At 51.6% G+C, this 19,043-nt stretch overlaps 11 protein-coding genes across 11 annotated transcripts; 5 read left to right on the forward strand and 6 right to left on the reverse strand.

Moving 5' to 3' along the window:
• Positions 1-551: 551 nt before the first annotated feature.
• Positions 552-809, reverse strand: EDD37DRAFT_568932 (splicing factor 3B subunit 5/RDS3 complex subunit 10; the record flags this gene model as incomplete). The annotated part of the gene is made up of 1 exon (XM_062814204.1): positions 552-809. The coding sequence occupies one exon, from the start codon at positions 807-809 to the stop codon at positions 552-554; it is 258 nt and encodes an 85-aa protein (XP_062667034.1).
• A 1,468-nt stretch (positions 810-2,277) lies between these two features.
• EDD37DRAFT_697431 (acyltransferase family-domain-containing protein) lies at positions 2,278-3,954 on the forward strand (the record flags this gene model as incomplete). The annotated part of the gene is made up of 1 exon (XM_062820155.1): positions 2,278-3,954. One exon carries the CDS (start codon positions 2,278-2,280, stop codon positions 3,952-3,954), a length of 1,677 nt encoding a protein of 558 aa, XP_062667035.1.
• An 876-nt stretch (positions 3,955-4,830) lies between these two features.
• Positions 4,831-6,299, forward strand: EDD37DRAFT_568734 (isocitrate dehydrogenase [NADP], mitochondrial; the record flags this gene model as incomplete). The annotated part of the gene is made up of 2 exons (XM_062814197.1): positions 4,831-5,263; positions 5,314-6,299. The coding sequence occupies 2 exons, from the start codon at positions 4,831-4,833 to the stop codon at positions 6,297-6,299; spliced, it is 1,419 nt and encodes a 472-aa protein (XP_062667036.1).
• A 513-nt stretch (positions 6,300-6,812) lies between these two features.
• EDD37DRAFT_146827 (multi protein bridging factor 1-domain-containing protein) lies at positions 6,813-7,886 on the reverse strand. Its single transcript, XM_062809630.1, has 2 exons — positions 7,396-7,886; positions 6,813-7,340 (listed from the first exon to the last, which is right to left on the reverse strand). The coding sequence occupies exons 1-2, from the start codon at positions 7,561-7,563 to the stop codon at positions 7,038-7,040; spliced, it is 471 nt and encodes a 156-aa protein (XP_062667037.1). The 5' UTR covers positions 7,564-7,886; the 3' UTR covers positions 6,813-7,037.
• A 502-nt stretch (positions 7,887-8,388) lies between these two features.
• On the forward strand, positions 8,389-9,715 carry EDD37DRAFT_147263 (uncharacterized protein). The gene is made up of 2 exons (XM_062809632.1): positions 8,389-8,735; positions 8,797-9,715. Exons 1-2 carry the CDS (start codon positions 8,622-8,624, stop codon positions 9,613-9,615), a joined length of 933 nt encoding a protein of 310 aa, XP_062667038.1. The 5' UTR covers positions 8,389-8,621; the 3' UTR covers positions 9,616-9,715.
• A 99-nt stretch (positions 9,716-9,814) lies between these two features.
• On the reverse strand, positions 9,815-10,141 carry EDD37DRAFT_653448 (uncharacterized protein; the record flags this gene model as incomplete). The annotated part of the gene is made up of 1 exon (XM_062818570.1): positions 9,815-10,141. One exon carries the CDS (start codon positions 10,139-10,141, stop codon positions 9,815-9,817), a length of 327 nt encoding a protein of 108 aa, XP_062667039.1.
• A 549-nt stretch (positions 10,142-10,690) lies between these two features.
• Positions 10,691-11,902, reverse strand: EDD37DRAFT_697435 (amino acid permease-domain-containing protein). Its single transcript, XM_062820156.1, has 2 exons — positions 11,037-11,902; positions 10,691-10,966 (listed from the first exon to the last, which is right to left on the reverse strand). The coding sequence occupies exons 1-2, from the start codon at positions 11,507-11,509 to the stop codon at positions 10,900-10,902; spliced, it is 540 nt and encodes a 179-aa protein (XP_062667040.1). The 5' UTR covers positions 11,510-11,902; the 3' UTR covers positions 10,691-10,899.
• Positions 11,903-11,965: 63 nt separating this feature from the next.
• Positions 11,966-13,023, forward strand: EDD37DRAFT_147296 (uncharacterized protein). The gene is made up of 2 exons (XM_062809633.1): positions 11,966-12,163; positions 12,223-13,023. The coding sequence occupies exons 1-2, from the start codon at positions 12,030-12,032 to the stop codon at positions 12,935-12,937; spliced, it is 849 nt and encodes a 282-aa protein (XP_062667041.1). The 5' UTR covers positions 11,966-12,029; the 3' UTR covers positions 12,938-13,023.
• EDD37DRAFT_673887 (putative sphingoid long-chain base transporter RSB1) lies at positions 13,024-14,128 on the reverse strand (the record flags this gene model as incomplete). Its single annotated transcript, XM_062819490.1, has 2 exons — positions 13,024-13,633; positions 13,691-14,128. The coding sequence occupies 2 exons, from the start codon at positions 14,126-14,128 to the stop codon at positions 13,127-13,129; spliced, it is 945 nt and encodes a 314-aa protein (XP_062667042.1). The 3' UTR covers positions 13,024-13,126.
• A 1,029-nt stretch (positions 14,129-15,157) lies between these two features.
• EDD37DRAFT_147316 (uncharacterized protein) lies at positions 15,158-16,345 on the forward strand. Its single transcript, XM_062809634.1, has one exon. The coding sequence runs from the start codon at positions 15,357-15,359 to the stop codon at positions 16,263-16,265; it is 909 nt and encodes a 302-aa protein (XP_062667043.1). The 5' UTR covers positions 15,158-15,356; the 3' UTR covers positions 16,266-16,345.
• A 63-nt stretch (positions 16,346-16,408) lies between these two features.
• On the reverse strand, positions 16,409-17,659 carry EDD37DRAFT_612602 (thaumatin family-domain-containing protein; the record flags this gene model as incomplete). Its single annotated transcript, XM_062815372.1, has 1 exon — positions 16,409-17,659. One exon carries the CDS (start codon positions 17,657-17,659, stop codon positions 16,409-16,411), a length of 1,251 nt encoding a protein of 416 aa, XP_062667044.1.
• Between the last annotated feature and the right edge of the window lie 1,384 nt (positions 17,660-19,043).

Below are 19,043 nucleotides of genomic sequence, written 5' to 3' on the forward strand. Positions count from 1 at the left end.
GAGGGCAGAAACCTCTTGACACCCTTTTCTTTTGTGCACTGTGATTTGTCTTTGGCGTTGGTGCATCGACCAATTCTACCGCCCGAGTCAAGAGCTCGATTTTTCTCTTCATGGACATGCTCGCTGGAGAACAGCGGCATTATAGACCAGCAGAAACCTACAGGACGAGCGATGTCCTGCAGGCTTTGCGTGCTTTTGAGTTGATATGCAGAGACATTGCCGCACATACCACATCAGATAGTGAATGGACCCAACATCTTACCAATTCCTGCAGGCCTTCCAAACCAGATGTCTCGCGAATGTTGCGTGCCTTCCTTCCCGGGTTTCCAACCGAGTCATGAGCCGTCAGGTGCGGCTGCAACTTATTGAAGGCATACCGGCTGAAACCATGTACCGATCACAGGGTGTAAAAAGATCCGGTATTTGATGGCGTAGGGAAAGCAGAGGATGCTCCCATGTTCAACAGGCCTCATTCGGTCCTTCCCTGGTCCAAATTCCTAGTCGCTGATCGCTGTGGTTTGTTGTAAGGTGATCAGTTTTTATACCGCCATTCAATCCTCTTCTCTTGCTGGCGGAGGACCGCTTGCTCGAATCATCTTCTCAATCAATTGACCACGGACTACCTCTTTGCTCTCGCCCATCCCCAGCGCCATGTATGCCAGAAGAGGAGGGTGGCCGACGTAGGATGCGTAAGAGTCTCGGACAATATTGTTCTTCCATTCATATGCGCTGGTGTCTGCGTGACCAGTGCCGACGTATTTGGCCTGGAGCGACTCGAGTTGCTGAAGTGTGCGGAGTTTATCGGCCATGATGAGTTGAAACTGGAAATTGAGGGACTTCTGGCAAGCTGAAAGTGATGAAGATTTGGTGGTTGTTGTTGAGATTCGAAGCCTTGAAGAAAAATGATCCAACGTCAAACTACCAGTCAGACTCGAAAGTCGTGAAAGTGTCTGGCTAGGCCGGTAGTCTGCAGGCTGGTTTGTCGATCACGTGCCGGGCTCTCTTTTACCTTTCAACCACGAAATCGGTCCAATTTCGCAATTCTGCGTCTTCGAGAAGACAGAGTTGAGGACCGTCTCTACCTTACTTGAGCGAAACGTCGCAATCCAGGAGGGCTGTCGACAGCGAAGTCAATCCCGTGACTGCGTGCCAAGCTCTGCTTCGCAGGTATTAGGGTTTGATAAGGGGGTCTGCTGTTTTGCTCGCCGGAGGCACCCCATACTTCAAATGTTAGATGTGCTCAGCATTCTGCCTGCCCATACCTGTACATCTTCCACAAATGTAGGTCAGCGCCGTCAGACGCCCAGACTGGTCAATAACAGACCGCGATCCGCACTAACTGGTGGCGTCGCCGAGGTCTTAGGGGCGAATATCCCCTAAAATCAACCACCAGCTACGAAGCGAGATCTTCGGGGAGTCACACCACACCCGAGTGTCGTGGCTTTTTGGCTAGCGGCTTATGGCAAATCAAGTGGCAGTTCATGTATCCCAAGACTCTCTTCTCCTGACTGAAACCCAACATATTGCTGTTGGTGACTACTCACGATCGAAGCTGTCTGTACACAAGTGGCATAGCTACTAGACTACGAAGTTTCGAGAGGAACAGACACTTTGAGAGGGTAAGCAAGATGTTGTTGACAATGGAAGTATCCCAAAGAGCACGCACCGTCGTCACTTGACTTGGCACCAAGTTCTGAGGCTGATCTTCCCGCACGTTCTGGCGGCGTGCGCTACAAGAAAGAGACTTTCTAGCGAGGTTTTTTTAAGACGTCAAGATGGTGGAAAGTGGTCGTGTCTATGAGGCCATGGACCATCACTTGACTTGACCAGAGGCCCAAAGCTGATCTGTCAATATGTTCTGGCGCCATGCTCAACGAAAGGAGTCTCTAGCGAGGCCTTTGAGAGGTCCAAATGGTGTTGACATTGATGGTTATACGAGAACTCATAACCTGTCACTTGACTTGGCACCAACTGCAAGGCTGTTTGTTCAGCACATTCTGGTGCTATTGTCAACGATAAAAGGAGTCTTTAGACGCCTTTGCTGAAATGCCCCTCTCCTACACGAATCTTGGGTATAAGCCAGCGTCCAGGCACTAAGGAGCAACAGAGCCTGGTGGTTTTCTTCACCTGAACTGGTCAACATTGCATTGACGGCTTCATGATTTGTGAAAACAACCACATAGGAATCGATCTTCGTCCGTCGTCTACCTCGACATTGTACCGACTCCCTTCGATCAGGGCTTCCTGCTTGGCTTCATCATCGCGCTGTCTCTCGACATGTATCAGCTCAGTCCCAAGTGGTTGGCTAAGGCACTCCTTAAATCTACCATCGCTCTCCATTATCAGTCTGTTCCTCTCCTTGCCAATAGATCGAGCAATGATGAGCTCGACATATACGAGAAAGAAGGTTCGTACCTTAACGGCGTGCTCTCCCATTCCCCCAAGAGGTTCATACCTCGACATGGCGAACAGGTGGAACTAACGATAGCATTAGAGAAGATGCCTTCCACCCTCGTCCATTACCCAACCGCCGACAAGATAAGGAACGCGGCTTTACTGGCTATTGGTGTCCTGTGGACGATGGCAAGACCCTCGATCTTCCTGGAGTTGAAAAACAGTCATAAGCCACTCCATCCGACCGCTTTCCTCGACGGAATGCGAGGTGTTGCGGCGTTCTTTGTGGTTCTCGCCCATGTCGGCATGTTATTTTATCCACTCCACAGCCATGGCTGGTCCTCAGAGGATCCGCACTTCTTCGAGCTCCCAATCATCCGCCTCTTGTACAGCGGCGCCGCTATGGTCACAATCTTCTTCATCATTAGTGGCTACGCCTTGAGTTATAAGCCGCTATTGCTCCTGCGCAAGGGCGCCCGGGCCAAGGTCTTCGACACACTCGCGTCCGCTATGTTCCGGCGCGGCGTCAGATTATTCCTCCCTGTTATTGTCGTCGCCTTTTGGTGCGTTTGTGCCCTTCATTTCGATCTGAATTATCCAAGCAAGGGCAAGGACAAGATTGATCCGCGAGTGGCCACGGTAGGGAGCTCGTTATGGTGGTGGTTCAACCAGACGATGCGTGGGCTCAATCCTTTCATAGCCCATTACGGAAATCTGTTTGACCAACCCTTTCCGGAAATAGACCGGACCCTGTGGACTATCCCGGTCGAATACAGAGGCTCGGTCGCAGTCTTTGCTCTCATCTTGATCTTTATCAAAACGCATCGTCGAACTCGATTGGGCTTGGAAGGAGCTTATTTAACCTGGCTCACATACGTTGGTCAGTGGGACATCTTTCTCTTCGTGGCGGGCATGGTGTGCTGCGAGATTCATCACATCACGAATCCGCCCGCCACACCTAGGTCTGTCGAAGGCCCTTTGCCCTCGGTGGAACAATCAGAGCAATTCCGCCCTCGAACGTCGACCACCGTCCACAGCATGATTCGGAAAAAGGTCTTGCCTCTGTTCATGTTGTTCCCCATACTCTACATTCTCACACAGCCCGAGAACTGGCTCGGCCGTGGCGATGCTCCCCTCTACGCCACCCTAGACGCCTACTTGCCCCCCTCGTGGAGCAGAAATGAGGAAGCTGGTCGCTTCTGGCCGTGTATCGCGGCGATCGCTCTGGTCCTTCTAGTCCAGCATACTCCGATCTTGCGCCGACTCTTCACCTTTCCTCCGGCCCAATATCTAGGCAAGATCTCGTATAGCCTATATCTTGTTCACCGGACGTTGCTCAACATGGTTCTGGCCAGATTGCGACTATTCGTCTTCTCTTGGACAGCGAAGTGGATTTCACTATGGTGGTTGCGCGAGTGTTTCAGCTTGCTGACAATTGCGGTTTTGTTTTTCCCGCTACTCCTATGGGTGGCGGATTTATTCACCCGCTATGTCGATCAGGCGAGCGTGGAACTGGCCAAGTGGTTGGAGAATAAATGTTGTGGGAGTGAGCTGGAATAGAATTACACCAGGCTTGTACCGATATCTGCACAAGAGTGTGTAAGCGGGTTCGCAATGTTGCGTGCTAAGCGGAAAGCGAGTGAGTCTGGTTACGCCTCAACGGGGCAAGATATCCATCAATTGTGTTACTTTCTATGTTGCAAGACAGAGACCAATATCGCACTGACTCGCGCATATGAAGCCTAACAAGCTTCATCATATTCTGCGAACGTGAAGAAGCTTTTCAGTCCATAGCTTGTTCTCTCTTGAGTCCTGGTCTCTCTACCAAAGAGAACTGTACCAAAATTGGAGCTAGTGCACACAAGGATGATGACCCTTCAGGGGCTGGTCTGCGAGTGGTCGATATGCCGTTGCTGGTGATTGACTTGCGCAGGTTGACGACGTTGCAGAGCCGACCAGGGCCACACAACGAGCAGGCGTAAATGGGATAGCTACGTGACGGACAATCGGAAGCGTAACACTGCCAGGGCCACGGCGATGTATACTGATACCTATGGAGTCGTTATATACCTCCCTTACAATGTACACTGGAGCAAGATTCCAATTGCATCTCAGTAGGTAAGATTGTGCTATATTTGCCGGAATCACGTGCCGGACTCTCTTCCGCCTCCAACCACGAAGTCGGTCCGAGATCGCTCCCAGGTTTTGCAAATTATGTCCCACTCGCACAGACAGAAACATCGGAGAACCCCACATCCACAATTGTCCCTCGGCCATACATTGCCGAATTTGCGGCGTAAAAGAGAGCGGTACTTTACCGCAGCGACGCTTGGAGTGAAGCTATGGGATGAGAAAACCTTCCACCTCGGGACGAATCGTATCATTCAGGTTCGTGGCGGGCCCGTCACCGCTCTCACACGTTCCCATCATTGCCCAATGAACCCTATCAGACTTGCGCTGGTGGGCGCTGCATCTAGAAGATCCTCAAGTCTCTCGCACTCTTCTTCCTTTCGAATGGCCGCCGTAGCTTCCAACAGACTATCAGCAGAAACCAGAAGGATGAGTGGCGGAAACAGCACCCAGAGCCGGAGCGCTTCCTCGGCCAAGATCAAGGTCAAGAATCCCGTCGTCGAGCTCGATGGCGACGAGATGACCCGAATAATATGGCAGGACATCAAGGACAAGTTCATCCACCCTTACCTCGACATCGACTTGAAGTACTACGACTTGGGCCTGCCTTACCGAGATGAGACTGACGACAAGGTCACCGTCGATGCCGCCGAGGCCATTATGAAATACTCGGTCGGTGTCAAGTGCGCAACAATCACCCCAGATGAGGCTCGAGTTGAGGAATTCAAGCTCAAGAAGAGTGAGTGGCTACAAATTCGTCCTGTCGCCGTAACTAACGTCGCGTCCTAGTGTGGCTTTCCCCCAACGGCACCATTCGAAATATTCTTGGTGGCACCGTCTTCCGCGAACCCATCGTCATCCCCCGCATCCCTCGTCTGGTCCCCGGCTGGCAGCAGCCCATCATCATCGGCCGTCACGCCTTTGGTGACCAATACCGTGCCAAAGACGACGTGATCCGCGAAGCAGGCACGCTGGAGATGGTCTTCACACCCAAAAATGGAGGAGAAGCCAAGAAAATCAAGGTCTTCGAGTTTCCCGAGACGGGCGGTGTCGCGCAGACCCAATACAACACCGATGACAGCATCCGAGGCTTCGCACACGCGAGTTTCAAGTTCGCCATCGACCGCGGATATCCTCTGTACATGAGCACCAAGAACACCATTCTCAAGGCGTACGATGGGCGCTTCAAGGACATTTTCCAGGAGATCTACGAGAGCGAATACAGGAAGGAGTTCGAGGCCAAGAAGATCTGGTACGAGCATCGTCTCATCGACGACATGGTCGCCCAGATGATCAAATCGGAAGGCGGCTTCGTCATCGCCATGAAAAACTACGACGGTGACGTCCAGTCCGACATTGTGGCCCAGGGCTTTGGGTCTTTGGGTCTCATGACCTCGCAACTCATCACCCCCGACGGTCTGACTTACGAGTCCGAGGCCGCCCACGGCACAGTCACAAGACATTACCGTGAGCACCAGAAGGGCCGCGAGACCTCGACGAATCCCATCGCCAGCATCTTCGCGTGGACTCGCGGCCTGGTCAAGCGTGGCCAGCTCGATGACACCCCTGAGGTCGTCACATGGGCTGAGTCGCTTGAGAAGGCCGTCATTGACACCGTCAACGACGACCAGATCATGACCAAGGATCTTGCGCTAGCTTGTGGCAAGAAGGAGCGCGAGGCCTACGTCACTACGTCCCAATTCATGGAGGCCATCGAGCGCCGCTTCAAGAAGAATCTCAGTGCCGAGGGTTTGGAATCGGTTGCCAAGAAATGAGCGGACTTAAGACGGATTGAGAAATAGAAAGCATAAACTATTGGACTTTCCGTGCATCTAGAGAGGAGCATTGGGGAAGAAGGTAGATGGAGTGTCGACAGTACCAGCCTTGGAAATATCTTGCATAAGAGCACATTGGTGCTGGAAGTTGTGGTACACTTGTCTATGCTTACATGCCCACCTGGTGAAGGCGATGCTGGATGCGGTGCCGAGAGGAAGAACGTAGAGGCCTAGATAGATATGAAATGAGTATCGTCCACGGCCTAAGTTCCAACTTAGATCGACCATCCGCGGTGAAGTAGTCTGGATTTCTTTGGCGGTATCGAGATGTCGCGATCTTCTGTTCCATGCTGGTGGTCAGCGCCCATGCATTTGCTCCAATCATAGAGATTTATAGGCAGCTGAGAGTCGCACAGAGCGAGATACTAGCCAAGTAGATAGAGAGAAAGCAGTGGAGAATTGGAAGGGCAGGACCAAAGGTCTACCATGAATCTATTGTGGCTCAACTTCTCCTGGAGAACATAGCCCTCTGACTGAGATCCGCCTGTGCTGTTAAAAACGACTCGGCAAAGTTGGGGTCGTCCAAAGCGCCTCTATCAAACATGGCTCGCCAGTAAGGGCTTTGTCCGTCAAATCATAAAGTGTCATGGTGGCGACGCCGGGCTAAATGTCGACACGACTTCGCTGCGACGCCTGGACATGCTCCGATGAAGACCGTAGAGTATGGTTTCCTCTCTCTTATTTCTTCTTGGGACCTGTCAACGGACCACCAATGTCTGCACCACGTAGTTTGACGTTCAATGCCCTCTCAATTTTGTTGAACAAGCCTTGGTCGGGGGTGGCATTACCAGATTCGTACCCCTGGATGATGGCGGCAGTCGTGTTACATTTTGTTGCAAGGTCCTTCTGTGTCATCTTCGGAGTCATCTCGTTCCGCCTCCTCATGATGATTTGTCCGACATCTCTGCCGACGGTCTTGGGCTTGACGATGTCGTCACTGTTGGCGACCATTGTCTGGCGCTGACCTTCCACATTTGATTTCTAGAGCATGGGTCAGCCACAATAACCGCCAGTGGAGGGTTCGGAAAGGACTTACGGTGTTTGCAGAGGCATACTTCTTTTCCGAACCCACAATGGCTCCAGCTCGGCTGGCTGCGTTGAGTGCTGATTTTCCCTTCACGACACGTTCACGCTCGACACCGCCGGCGCCTGGACCTCGGGCCTTGCTGCCGATACGAGTGACACTGTCCCAGTCCTCAGACATGATTGGAGTGAGTGGAGTGGTTGAAGCGGTGTGTAGATGATATGTCTTGATGATGGTCTCGTGAGAGTGTATATGGGTCTTCTGAAGGCGTAGGAAAGGCGAGCAAGTTGTGTCAAGGGTATAAAGGATTGGGAGTGGCAGATGAGTTTGAAGAGGCAAAGCAGGTAGAGATTGCTTTTGTAAGTGCAAGTTCTACAAAGGAAGAAAGGCTGTGAGTGAATTGAGGCTCAGCGCAGGTGAGCAAGAAGATCTAGAAGTTGCCATCATTTGCACGGCGCCCCCAAAATTGCCGAGACCATTGAGTCATCAACCTTACCTCCTTCACTCCCCGGACTTTAGACTCACGGCCGCTTTTATTACATGAGTCTTCGAGGCCTCCCATCTGGGAAATTAGATTCTGTCAGACAAGGGAGGTTGTATGGCAAAATTGATCATCCGAAATTGTCTTTTGTCCGTCATCTATGGAATTTCCTGACACTGCGAGAACCCATCAGTGTCCGCGCCCAAATAACTAGTAAGTATCTACACGCAATGTGGTACCATGTCATTCCTGAACCTGACCTTCCTTCATACCACAGGCCTTGCACGTGAGCCTCGTGACTCATTGCCGTGTGGAAGCCGTACACCCTATCTCTTAGCAACACACAGGAATGACATGAGTCTCCGGGAGACTGTGTGTGAAATCTGTGAGTCTGTCACCATGGACTATCGTGGTGAGATGGCCTACACCGGTCATTTCCCGAATGGACAAAGTCTTCTCGATCGCCCCAATGCTGTTTTTCCACTCCCCAACGTTAGACCCTTAACAGGCCCCCTACTCCAGCTTCCGATGCTTGAGGAATCTTCGAAACTTGCACATCGTTGCCCGAAGCAGCACAGGTTTTACTTCTCATGCAGTCTTATGTGCGGGGTCAACTAGGCAACTATTGTGTACAGGTGCCTGAAAATCGTACTCGTATAATCTGGAGACGATTTCTCTTCCCCAGGTGAACTTGACAATTTTCAAGGTCCTTCCGCCAATGTGATCAGGTTTGACGTCGCAACTGTACGGCGCAAATATGCATGCTACCAAAGTTCTGCTATGCTGGCTCGGAGTGGTAACAGCAATTGCTGCGTACGAACAGTTGTACATGGGCGACGAACATCAGTCATCATCGAACCTCACGTTAAATGTAAGTAGGGGCATTACAGCATCAACTCCAAGAGGCTTATCGCTAACATACATGACTTTAGTTTGATGACCTCGAGACCAACAGCTCCGGCATTGGCTTCGATCCATGGACCAGTCAAGCGCCACTGCACTACAAGGACTTGTACTTCCAATCGTTCACTGTGGTGAACGTTGCTAAGGCCCTCAATTCCCTTCCTGATCCCGTTGATATCCTCTGCGCTGCTTCTGCACCCAACGCACTCTTCTCGTCACGCAGAGAGGGCTACGTATGGCCTCGTTTCAGCTTGCACAACCTCACAGACGTGGATCAACCACGCAATCCCAATGTCACCTTCGACATGCGCTCCTTGACCTTCTCGCCCACGGGCAGAATCCCGGGGACTCTCGGTGAAGTTCTCGTCCTAATCCGATTGACTCTGGTTAAACTGCCACCTGACCCGCCGACTGGGGTCGTTCCACCTGAAACCTCTTTCCCGGGATTGGTCCGTGGCGCGCCTACGAACCTGCCGCCAGGCAAACACATCTACCAGTTATCGTTGGTCTTTGGGCCTGGAGCACACCCAAGTGTCACGCTGAACTATGATATCTTCCGAAGATCAGTTCCTGGGTTCGGCCGCAATGTCGATGTTATGGAAGTGTACGCGGAGCTGTTGCGGAGAGATGAGGAAGGCACAGCTTGGCGATCTGATGGGGATTGGCAGCTGTGCTTGGATGATATTGTGATAGATGTTGTTGAAAAGAGTCCGGCTGCCACGGAAGGGGTGGCCGAAGAGGTCGAGGGTCGGTTTGAGGGGATGTCTGTTACCGTGACACCAGATGGCTCACTTGAGTATAATCAAGCTGCGTGTGAAAGGATATTGAAGGAATTACAGCAGGCGTAAATTCAAACCGGCTGATGACCGCGTACATCCATAGGCTGGCGGAAGGATCTGCAGGACGACGTTAAGTCTATTCTGGGTTAAATTCCTCGGTGGGAATGCGATTCCTCGTTGCTTGATCACCGGAATGTTCACCTCGTATGTTTTGGTGACTCTCCTTTTCGAACAGAATATTTTGAGTTGTTTGACAGTGATGCATACTTTATCCTCTTCCGCCAGCCTTACGCCCAGATGGTTGGCCGTAGCTCTCACCATACGATCGCATCCAGGAGGTAGCTTTGTTGGGTCTGCTTTGATAGTGCTTCGACGACTCATCAGTTGCGAACCGCTGTCCTCCATTTTTGCCGCGGCCATGCTTGTAATTATCGATCATAACGAAGATGGGCACGAAGATGATGCTGAATACGATGCTGAAGAGGAGGTAGAAGAATGGTGCAAGAATGCGATTGATCAGTCGATTGATGAAATTGGTTGGAGGTAGTGGTTCGAACTTAGGAAGTGTCGGCTTCTGGTGGTTGGAGGAAGACATCTTGGAAACGCTTCTTCTGTATGTGGTAATGTGCAACGACGATGATTCTACATACAACTGGAAAGAGAGACGAGGGCAGAAGGTGTATCCGCGAAAAGTGTTTGTAACGAGTGAGGCCTTGAACGTTAAAGTCGTTCAATCAAGTCTTTGGCTACAAGTGACGTCTCGATGATCGAATTGTCAAAGCCACATACTTAGTCATATTTTCCCCTTACAATCCTGCCTATTATTTGTCTGTGTCTTGCCCTAGGAGGCTTGAATTACGGGGTTCAACTTAAGTAATCCGTGAGTGAGGTTCCGAGCCTCCCTTGCCTAGCGTGCACAATGATCCCGGCGGCCCATTTGACGGGAGATACGTCAATACGGCTTCCCAAAAGTACCTGGTACTATCGGCACGACGTCAGTTCTTGCATGGGTCGACTCCCTCGAAGATTTGTTATGCTGAGATGTTCGGCCTATATCAAGATTAATCCCATGCTCAGACGCTTTTGGGGTCCTCAATGGCGATGCCCTGTTGCTGCTTTGAGATTATGGCGTATCTCGTATTTGCCGTGGATGTGGTCGTGCTAACCTAAGGTAACCAGGTAGCGTGAGGCGCCCAGGGGTTTATCGAACCCTGGGATGTTCTACTGTGCCTTGCAAAAGTTCCTGAATCTGCAAGCTCGCCGAGGATATTGTAACACCAACTTTGTCCACTAACGGCGAGAATGAATACACATTTACTTAATAATAAGTCCGAAGATATACTCTCTGAGTTCCTAGATATCTTCCGAAGGTTTGGCTGTGAACTGTGTCGGAGGAAGCACTAAATATTTGCACCAATAGCTAGGCCGGGTGAAGGATATTAGAATCAAGGCGACCAGATACACAGAAGTTGGACAGCGAGATTGCTTACCAGTAACCCAAAGCAAATCCCATGGCCGAATCAATATATCTTGCTGCGTAGCCAGCGAAACCACTCGACAAGGGCACCCACGCCGCGATTTCTCCAAGAGCACCAAGAACACAGTAGACCACGAACCCGATGAGAGAGTAAGCTATGAGAATTGCCGCTGGACCACCTCTGGCGAGAGCGCTGCCAGTGCCTATGATGAGGCCAGTACCCACGGAACCTCCGATCGCGAGCATCGAAAGATGGTGGGCATTCAGCTTCTTTTGAAGCTGTCCACCCACATCCACCATAGATGTGAATCCCAGCTCCTCGAAGCCAAGATCAATCCCGCCTTCCATGCCCTCTTTGGGATGAAGCCTTTCGTCACCTTCATGAGACTTCCCAGAAATGTTGTCAGACATGTCGATATCTGTCATAGGCCCGATCGATTTTGGCGAGATCAAGTCTGAGGACCGCGGAGGAAAATGATGGTGCATGCAAAGCCTTCAGAAAGCGATTGCTCTCTATTCATGGTCAGTGGTTGACGGCCAGCGGTCAGTGTCTTGACTTTATATCTGGGTCTCCGATGGCCCAGACTACGAGCTAGTTGAAAACATGACAATCCGGAGAGGCAAAGTACGAGAACGTCGGACACCTGCCGAACATGGCTATGAGAGTATCGACATCTCATCTTACTCCGTAATGTGTCCTTCTCGGCGATACGTGCTTCGAGGAGGCAACGAGATAGAGCACTACTACGTGAAGAGCGACGCTACATATTAATTTAGTGTCTCGAACGAGATAGTACGGTCTACAGCTATTTTAGAGCGATGTTAGGGCCAATCTAATCCGCTGTGCACTGTATTACAGTGGCGGTGAGTGGCCTCGGTAAACCTACAAATTCATGAAGTTTTGCAAGGCAATAATATATTGACCACTTATTTTCCCGTCCTCGGACAACACACTGACTACTCCCTCTAACACCTGTAAACATCACGAAAATCGCGCAGCACAATAATGGATTCTAGCACAAGCACAGGGCCCCCGACGACGACGTCCGGCCAGGAAAGTGGGGTCACTTTTCGCGCTGCGAAATTGGAAGAAGACGACGTGCTGTCGAGGATACTCTGCAATGCTTTTCTCCCAGTCTGGTAAGTCTACATCACGATACCATCGATCTTCGGCCACGTCGAGTACTGACATCCCAAAGGAACCATAATTGGTTCCAAGGCATTTCGGAACCTCTGCAGCCTGTTGAGATTGGACGCATCAACGGCCCGACACCCAAAATGAGCAACCTGCAAAAGTCCCGCGTCATGTTCTATCGCACGGTGATCAGACTGACGAGGCTCGTGGGTGGAGAGGCCTGGGTTGCAGAGGTTCCCTCGTCTGAGAGCGATGGTGCGCCCACTGATGTCGGGGCTATCGTTCTGTGGCTACCTCCTCGAAAACGTTTGGCCGACCACGATGTCTTCACACTGTGGAGGTCGGGCATCTTAAACTTGACCCTGCCCTGGCACTACGGTTTCACGGGACTATACCGCATTCAATTCGTCTTTGAAGCCAACGTCGCGTCTATGATTGCAAAGAACTTGCCTGAAGGCTTTCAGATGGTCGAGTGCGGCTTCCCGCAGATCATCGCAAGAAATCCCAAGTACCCAGGCAAAGGATATGCTTCGCAGTTGTTTAAACACATACTGGATCGACACTTCGAAGAATACCCCGGCACGCCGGTGCTTCTGGACACTTCGACAGACCAGGGCGTCCGCGCATACGAACGGCTCGGCTTCAAGCTAATTGATCAAGTGCCAGTGGAAACCGATACAGATGAGACCGGGATACGCCTCACAAAAGCCGTGACTGCTGGGGCTAAGCAACGAATCAGGGATACCTGCGTACAAAGAGTCATGGTGAAAATGCCTTGAACGGAAGTTCCGGGCATACTTCTCCTTATTTTTCATTCTAAGATTCTTTCCATGGAGACACTTTCCCTCCGAAGCTTTAGCGTTGAGTTCCTGGTCACAAAAAGAAGGCCTACAAATTCTATCCGATGACTTCCACAATATCAGTCTTACCATACAGCTTGGGAACTCACAATGCCCTGTCAGACTTCCTCACGATCCTTGTTCGACAACCGTATAGTCAAACCCCTTGGCCGGCTCCGGGGGCTCTCGCAGACACAATGCCGGGTGGAAGAGTACAAGCACCGCGACCGCGAGAGTAATCAGAAAACCCTCGAACCATACGAAGTAGTCCTGGTGGTAAATGATAGGACCAGTCCATCCTCCATTCAGTTCTGCAACACGATAACAACACCGCCAGAATATGGCAATGGTCGCCACTCCCAGACAGACGAGGAACCCCTTCAGCTGCCACGGGAGCCTGGCCGTTGTTGAGCCAGCCTTCTTGTCTTTCCTGTCCCGGACCCGCCTGCGGCGGACTGCGATACCAAAGTCAACGCAGATGCCGATGAAGACCAAAAGCGTAAAGACTTGAAACACCAGTCCAGCAATCATGACGTTATCGCCTGTGTCCAAACTTGTGGCATTTGACAGCGCGATAGCGGCCATGGCGCCACCAGCAGCTTGAAGGATCAATGCGATTATGTCACAAGGAATGAACTGGGCCGTCAGTCAAAACGCCGTCCATCATAGTGGGCATTCATCGGGGCCACTTACAATCCTTGGGTACCAAGCCGCCGGTATTCTGGAGTGCTCCGGGCCAAAGGCATTGACAATGCGAGAGAGGCAGAGGTATATGCCCGCAGTGAGGAATGCAGGCGCGATTGTAAGGCAGATGATCTGCATGAGGAAGCCGGTCTCGGCCCACTGGTCGCCATACGAGAGGATGCGGCCGATGTACCCTGCTATTTCGGAAATGAGGCCCAATGACATGGCGATCCAGAAGCTGGGCCACCGTCCGGTGACGAGATAGGTAAGGGTGAAGCATAACAGGAACGTAGAGAACAGGGCGAGGAAGGTGATGTTTGGGGCAAGGTCGATCTGGTACATGTAAAAAGACGAGTCGATCGCGCAGGTGTTGAGTGTGCACCCGCTGGTGCTGGTTGGGCTTGGTAGGATCGTTGTTGTTGCGGTTGTGGCTGTACTGGTCGCCATGTTGACGTGCGGCGTTGAGACTGTAGAGTATGAGATGGTTGCAGACGTTGCAAAGTTGAACACTTTGACTGAGTTTGGCTTGGATGAATGGTTTCTTCAATTCTCTGTGTAGAGTGTTCTTACTTGTCAAGTGGGAATACCACATCTTAAATCCTCCCCCATCTATACTGGGCTTCGGAAGGATCAATCCATGCTGTACGAAGTACGGAAGGGACGTATTGTGATACTGTTGCGATATATACTAAGGGGCATGGGTGACAAGCAAAGCACAGTACATTTATACGAATTACGACGTAAGCAGTAAGCAGTGTATGCCTATACGGGTGGGCTCTGTTAGCGGCTGGCACCCACGGGCTTACCGTTCGTCCTGCGACAACGTACCTAACCCTTTGTCGGCCCGCACTGTCCGGCGTCTGCATGTTCTCATGCTGTCCCTCTGATCGTATGGGTTCGGTTCCAGGACTGCGCATCGAGTTCCAGGCCCCTTATAACCCTGAAGGTGGACATCAAGACAGCAATGGCCAGAGCACTGTGCATAGAAGATTGGTACCACAGATCCTGCTGACAGTGCCATTACGGCAAAGTCTTTTTGGGTCAATTGCTTCGACCGCTGCGTGTCCACTGCTTGGTCTTGATCAAAAAAGTGACCAGAATTCAACGACATTGCGGCCGCCCTGTTGTATACAAGACCCTTACAGGATGCTGCTGGTTTGGAAGAATCCCACAAAGAGACGCGCAGCTCCGTGCTGGAAGCGGTCTTCAAAGCACTGAGACGAGGCTGAATCCGCTGATATTGTGGGCACGGAGTTTCTTCATTGCACTTCTTTCGATAGTACAGAGTGCACAAAACCCTGTGTACCTCTGAGCCTCACTTGATGCAGTTGATAAGCTTAGCAGACATGATCGAATCGAGATATTTGAAACATGGCCATGTTTGCTGGCCATCGATTCCATCAAGCCTGGGGGGAGGAGTTGTCTACGGATCACAGCAGCAGGAGGTCCTGGCTTGCCAAGCCGGAGTTCAAAAGCGGCCTGTCTGGGTTTCGATTTGCGGAAAGAGAGCACCGCCAACAACACTACTACCCCAGAATCAGACTGCGCTTAGCTGCCTCAATTGGCCGAACCGCCACAGAGTCCAGAGATGCCAGGGCACTGGGGTACCTGATCAGTCCACACTCTAACCCAACAGCTGGCGTGGCCGGCGAGCTGCAAGCGCGGTTCACCCAGCATGCCGAACAAGAAATCAAAGTCGACCAATGTCGTAAACAACAAAGACGTTTCCGCTTCTGCCCTTGCTGCCTCTGCAAATGTAAAACACGGCGATCCTCCCCCGACAATGTCCGCCCCTGCGGCGGCTTCTGCGGGTGCGGGCCTCCCCAAAGACCTCGCGGACGACTTTCGTTGGAAGAACGCCCGGGCCAAAGCGCTCATCATGTCGACCCTCGTCCCCGGCACCGAACCCTACAAGATTGCCGAATCGCACGAGCTCGCCACGGACATTTGGAAAGCCCTGGAAGAGAAGTACGCGCCGGTAAACCAAAAGCCAAAAGCAGAAATTGGGAAAGCGCAAGACGGCTTGGGATCTTTCAGGTTGGATTTCCTCGGTGACTGGGTGGAGGGAAAGCCCCTAGACAAGTACATGGACATGTATAAGGCGGATCCGAATCCGGTGTGGAAGGCGAAGTCTACTGGCAATGGTGCGGAAGCACAACAGAATGGTATATCTCACGATGCTGTTACTACGCCCACGAATGCAAAAGCTGGTTCGGAGGCTAAGAACAACCAGCACGCGCGAAGTACTGTTGTTCCGAGGGGTCAACCAGAGCAACAATTTAATCTTCAGCCTCTCGAAGCGGCAGAGCCTGCGCTGACACGTTGGAGGCCGAACCATGTCAAGCATGACAGTTATCTGAGCGAGTATCAGGCTCTGTCGTTTGCTGGCGGCGATGTGCAACGGAGAAAACAAATTCAACTGGCCGCGACAAAGGTGCTGATGCAGAAACTGCCCACCCGCGAGCTCCGCTTTCTATGGGCTATACTTTATGGTGGTGAAAATGCACCTTGGCCAGGTTTTCTCTCAGTTGTCATTCCAGGCGTGACCACAGGGACAAGTCGCTTTCGAGATGAAAATGGCTGAAGTGAGGAAGCCTCGATAACGATACGTATTGACAGAAGAGCTAGGAAAGCTCGCGTTACTCAAAAGGGTATTTCCGAAAATCACACGCTCCAACACAACAACCGCACAATGTGTTCACACGCAACATCTTCACAAAGGGGTATTTACAGACAAGCCAAGATCAATAAGACTGCCACGACAGCGACCAAGCTTCTGCTGGCCTTGCCCATGGTTCCAGCAGCACCACTCTTCTCCTGAATATATGTGGCGTTCTGCGCGAGCGAGACAATATCTTCAGTCGCACTTCCCGTCTGCGCGATCTGTCTAAGCTGGTCGCCAAAAACGGCAAGGATATTCGAACTTCTCCCACTGGGGCAGAAGACGACCTCGAATCCTCCGCCCTGTGGGATGATGAAAGTGCTTGTCTGGTCGTCGTATGCATAGCTGTAGGCGTCTGGACACACTTTCTTTGCCTGGGTCGAGTAGTCGCTCGGTGAGCAGGTGGCGGGAGTGTCGTGACTACCTGTGCAGCAATACTGGTCCTTATTGTACTTTGCACAGGCGCTCAGGCAAGGGTTGAATATTGGTCGCTGGATGTTATCGTCCGGATATGGGTACACGCCGTCGCCAGGCTTCTGGGGCGGATCCAGCTGTAAAGGCCAAGGGCACCAGCTTGAAACAAAGGCCTGGGTGACTGATTGCTCTAGCGGCAGAGGGTATGTCGAGTTTGACCCGAAGTTAACGTCGGCGGCATCGCCTACAGCTGCAAGCAAGGAAGATGTGCCAATGCAAACAGGATTGGTCAGATTCGGTGGAATATCTTGAAGGGTGGAGTTGTCAGTTTGGTCCAGCAGGGATATGATACCCACTGGAATGTTGTATCCATCGACAAGCGAGATGTCGTAAAAGGTCTGATATGTGTCTGAGGACATGGTGAATTCGGCCAGTGTCGCCGGTGCACCTGCCCCCTGACATTCGAGGAAATTGCCACAGTCACCGGTTGTGCATGGTGCACCTCCTTGTCCACTGGTCTGGCTCGAACTTGAAAAGCTGCAGTTCGTTCGCGCCCACACTCTGCCTATCCAATCGCTGCCGACCGTTTGCGGATTCGTGTCGCCTGAAGCCAGCATGAAGCCAGAGCTCGCTGGGCCTGTTCCACCCTGCGTCAAAATGGCCGGCCAGATGGCCTCGTTGCAATTGTTGGTTATACGGAGTGGAAGTGTTGTATCGCGAGTGTGGAGGTGCAAAGACTCTGCAACGGCGGCGCCGACCAGAGAGGTAACGAGCAAGAGCATGGGAGTAGGTCGACATGCCTGTGATGAGTTAGGAATCTTATGACCTGTTGATCTCTGTCCTTTTGCTGGGGAGATTGCGTCGAACCGAGAGATATGCTCATCGCAGATCTGAGTTGCCATCGTACCAAAAATCTCACTAAGTGCGCAACCCGAGTGACTTCTGGCTTTGATGATCGTTCCCGCAAGCCGACTGATTTCAGGTTGCTCGTGTGCAGTACGACCTTTCGAGAGTCGGTAGAAGTTCGTGACTACCCACCGAAGTCCATGAATTGCCCGTCCGATACTGCCTGGCCAAGTCTGTACTGAAGAGAGCAACCGTAAGGTGATGAGGTTCGTCAAGCAGAGGTACTGATACGTAATGTAGCCTGATGTATAGATAATGCTCTTTTCTGGTAAATGGGATGCCCGGCTTGTTTGAGATTTGATCATAAATGAGAGGTGACGGTAGCTAGCTATCAAGGAAGTCGCAATTGACCTAACCCATATATACAGGGTAGCTCTCTACTGTATCGTGATATCCTTGGGATTGTCGATCGTCTCAGCAAAGCCACATCAACTTGGCAGATTCATCGACAGTCAAAACGAGGGTAAATGAGGGCATCGCAGATCAACATGAGGTGTCTGGGCTGGTAACTTCGGATCGTGCCATTGGGGCCGATGTAGTAAGCGAATGGTAACGATGAGGTCCATGGACAACCAAGCTCTACCCAAGAAGTTGCTTTCCAGGTATCATCGACACCCTTACCTTGGTCACGGTTGGTTCGTGCCTTGCAATCAATGCATCTTATTGGTATGCAACATGATGTCACTGGCGTTTGTCATGAAGATCAGAAAGGGGGCTCAGCTTCAATTCACAGCCACAGCAGCACGTGCTATCACGTGCATATCATGTGGCTGATCTCCAGTTGGCCGCACAAAAAACGCAAAGTGATAAGGGAACACGTCTAGAAACCGGAGGATTGATGGTGCCTAGATATGTGATCGGACAAGGAACACTTGGATCTGAGACGTACTCCGTTTTCATGCGTGAAGGATGTCGACACAGAACCACAATACCCATTCGGTACGCTCGTCGAACGGCCCTCCATGACCTCACCATTAACCAACATCTCAGGTTGATTGTGGACTGTACACGAGACTACGCTGTACTGTGGTATGCAGAGCAGTGTTCCGGGTACATAGGTACTTGCTAGCGAATGGCTGGGATAACTCCCTGACGACCATTCGACTGCATATAGGCGAGCCGGGCACACTGCACAAAGATCCTGGCGACCTTTTCCCGGACAAGCATCAGACCCTGGATCTCGAGAACGTGGTCTCAAGCCACTGTCCTCACCATCCCGTCCACGGATCCTAGCTTACGGGTGGCTCGTGTAACTATCCAGGACTACGGGAAAATGATCCTCGGCTATGTCTTTTGGGAACTACGGCCTGATTCGTCATGAACAACATTTCTGGGACTGATAATAATCAGGGAACGTTTTGCTGCAACCCAGTTTGATGT

The sequence above is a fragment of the Exophiala viscosa genome, assembly GCF_022695815.1.
Source record: "Exophiala viscosa unplaced genomic scaffold EDD37scaffold_11, whole genome shotgun sequence".
Classification (NCBI taxonomy): domain Eukaryota; kingdom Fungi; phylum Ascomycota; class Eurotiomycetes; order Chaetothyriales; family Herpotrichiellaceae; genus Exophiala; species Exophiala viscosa.

Bases quoted from the DNA above. Each gene is read 5' to 3' on its own strand.
- EDD37DRAFT_146827 (XM_062809630.1), bottom strand. From the start codon at position 7,563: ATGTCTGAGGACTGGGACAGTGTCACTCGTATCGGCAGCAAGGCCCGA. The intron at 7,341-7,395 runs GTAAGTCCTTTC...CCCATGCTCTAG, and splicing joins AGTATGCCTCTGCAAACACC to AAATCAAATGTGGAAGGTCA.
- EDD37DRAFT_147263 (XM_062809632.1), top strand. From the start codon at position 8,622: ATGCATGCTACCAAAGTTCTGCTATGCTGGCTCGGAGTGGTAACAGCA. The intron at 8,736-8,796 runs GTAAGTAGGGGC...ACATGACTTTAG, and splicing joins CATCGAACCTCACGTTAAAT to TTTGATGACCTCGAGACCAA.
- EDD37DRAFT_147296 (XM_062809633.1), top strand. From the start codon at position 12,030: ATGGATTCTAGCACAAGCACAGGGCCCCCGACGACGACGTCCGGCCAG. The intron at 12,164-12,222 runs GTAAGTCTACAT...GACATCCCAAAG, and splicing joins AATGCTTTTCTCCCAGTCTG to GAACCATAATTGGTTCCAAG.
- EDD37DRAFT_697435 (XM_062820156.1), bottom strand. From the start codon at position 11,509: ATGCACCATCATTTTCCTCCGCGGTCCTCAGACTTGATCTCGCCAAAA. The intron at 10,967-11,036 runs GTAAGCAATCTC...CACCCGGCCTAG, and splicing joins GGATTTGCTTTGGGTTACTG to CTATTGGTGCAAATATTTAG.
- EDD37DRAFT_147316 (XM_062809634.1), top strand. From the start codon at position 15,357: ATGCCGAACAAGAAATCAAAGTCGACCAATGTCGTAAACAACAAAGAC.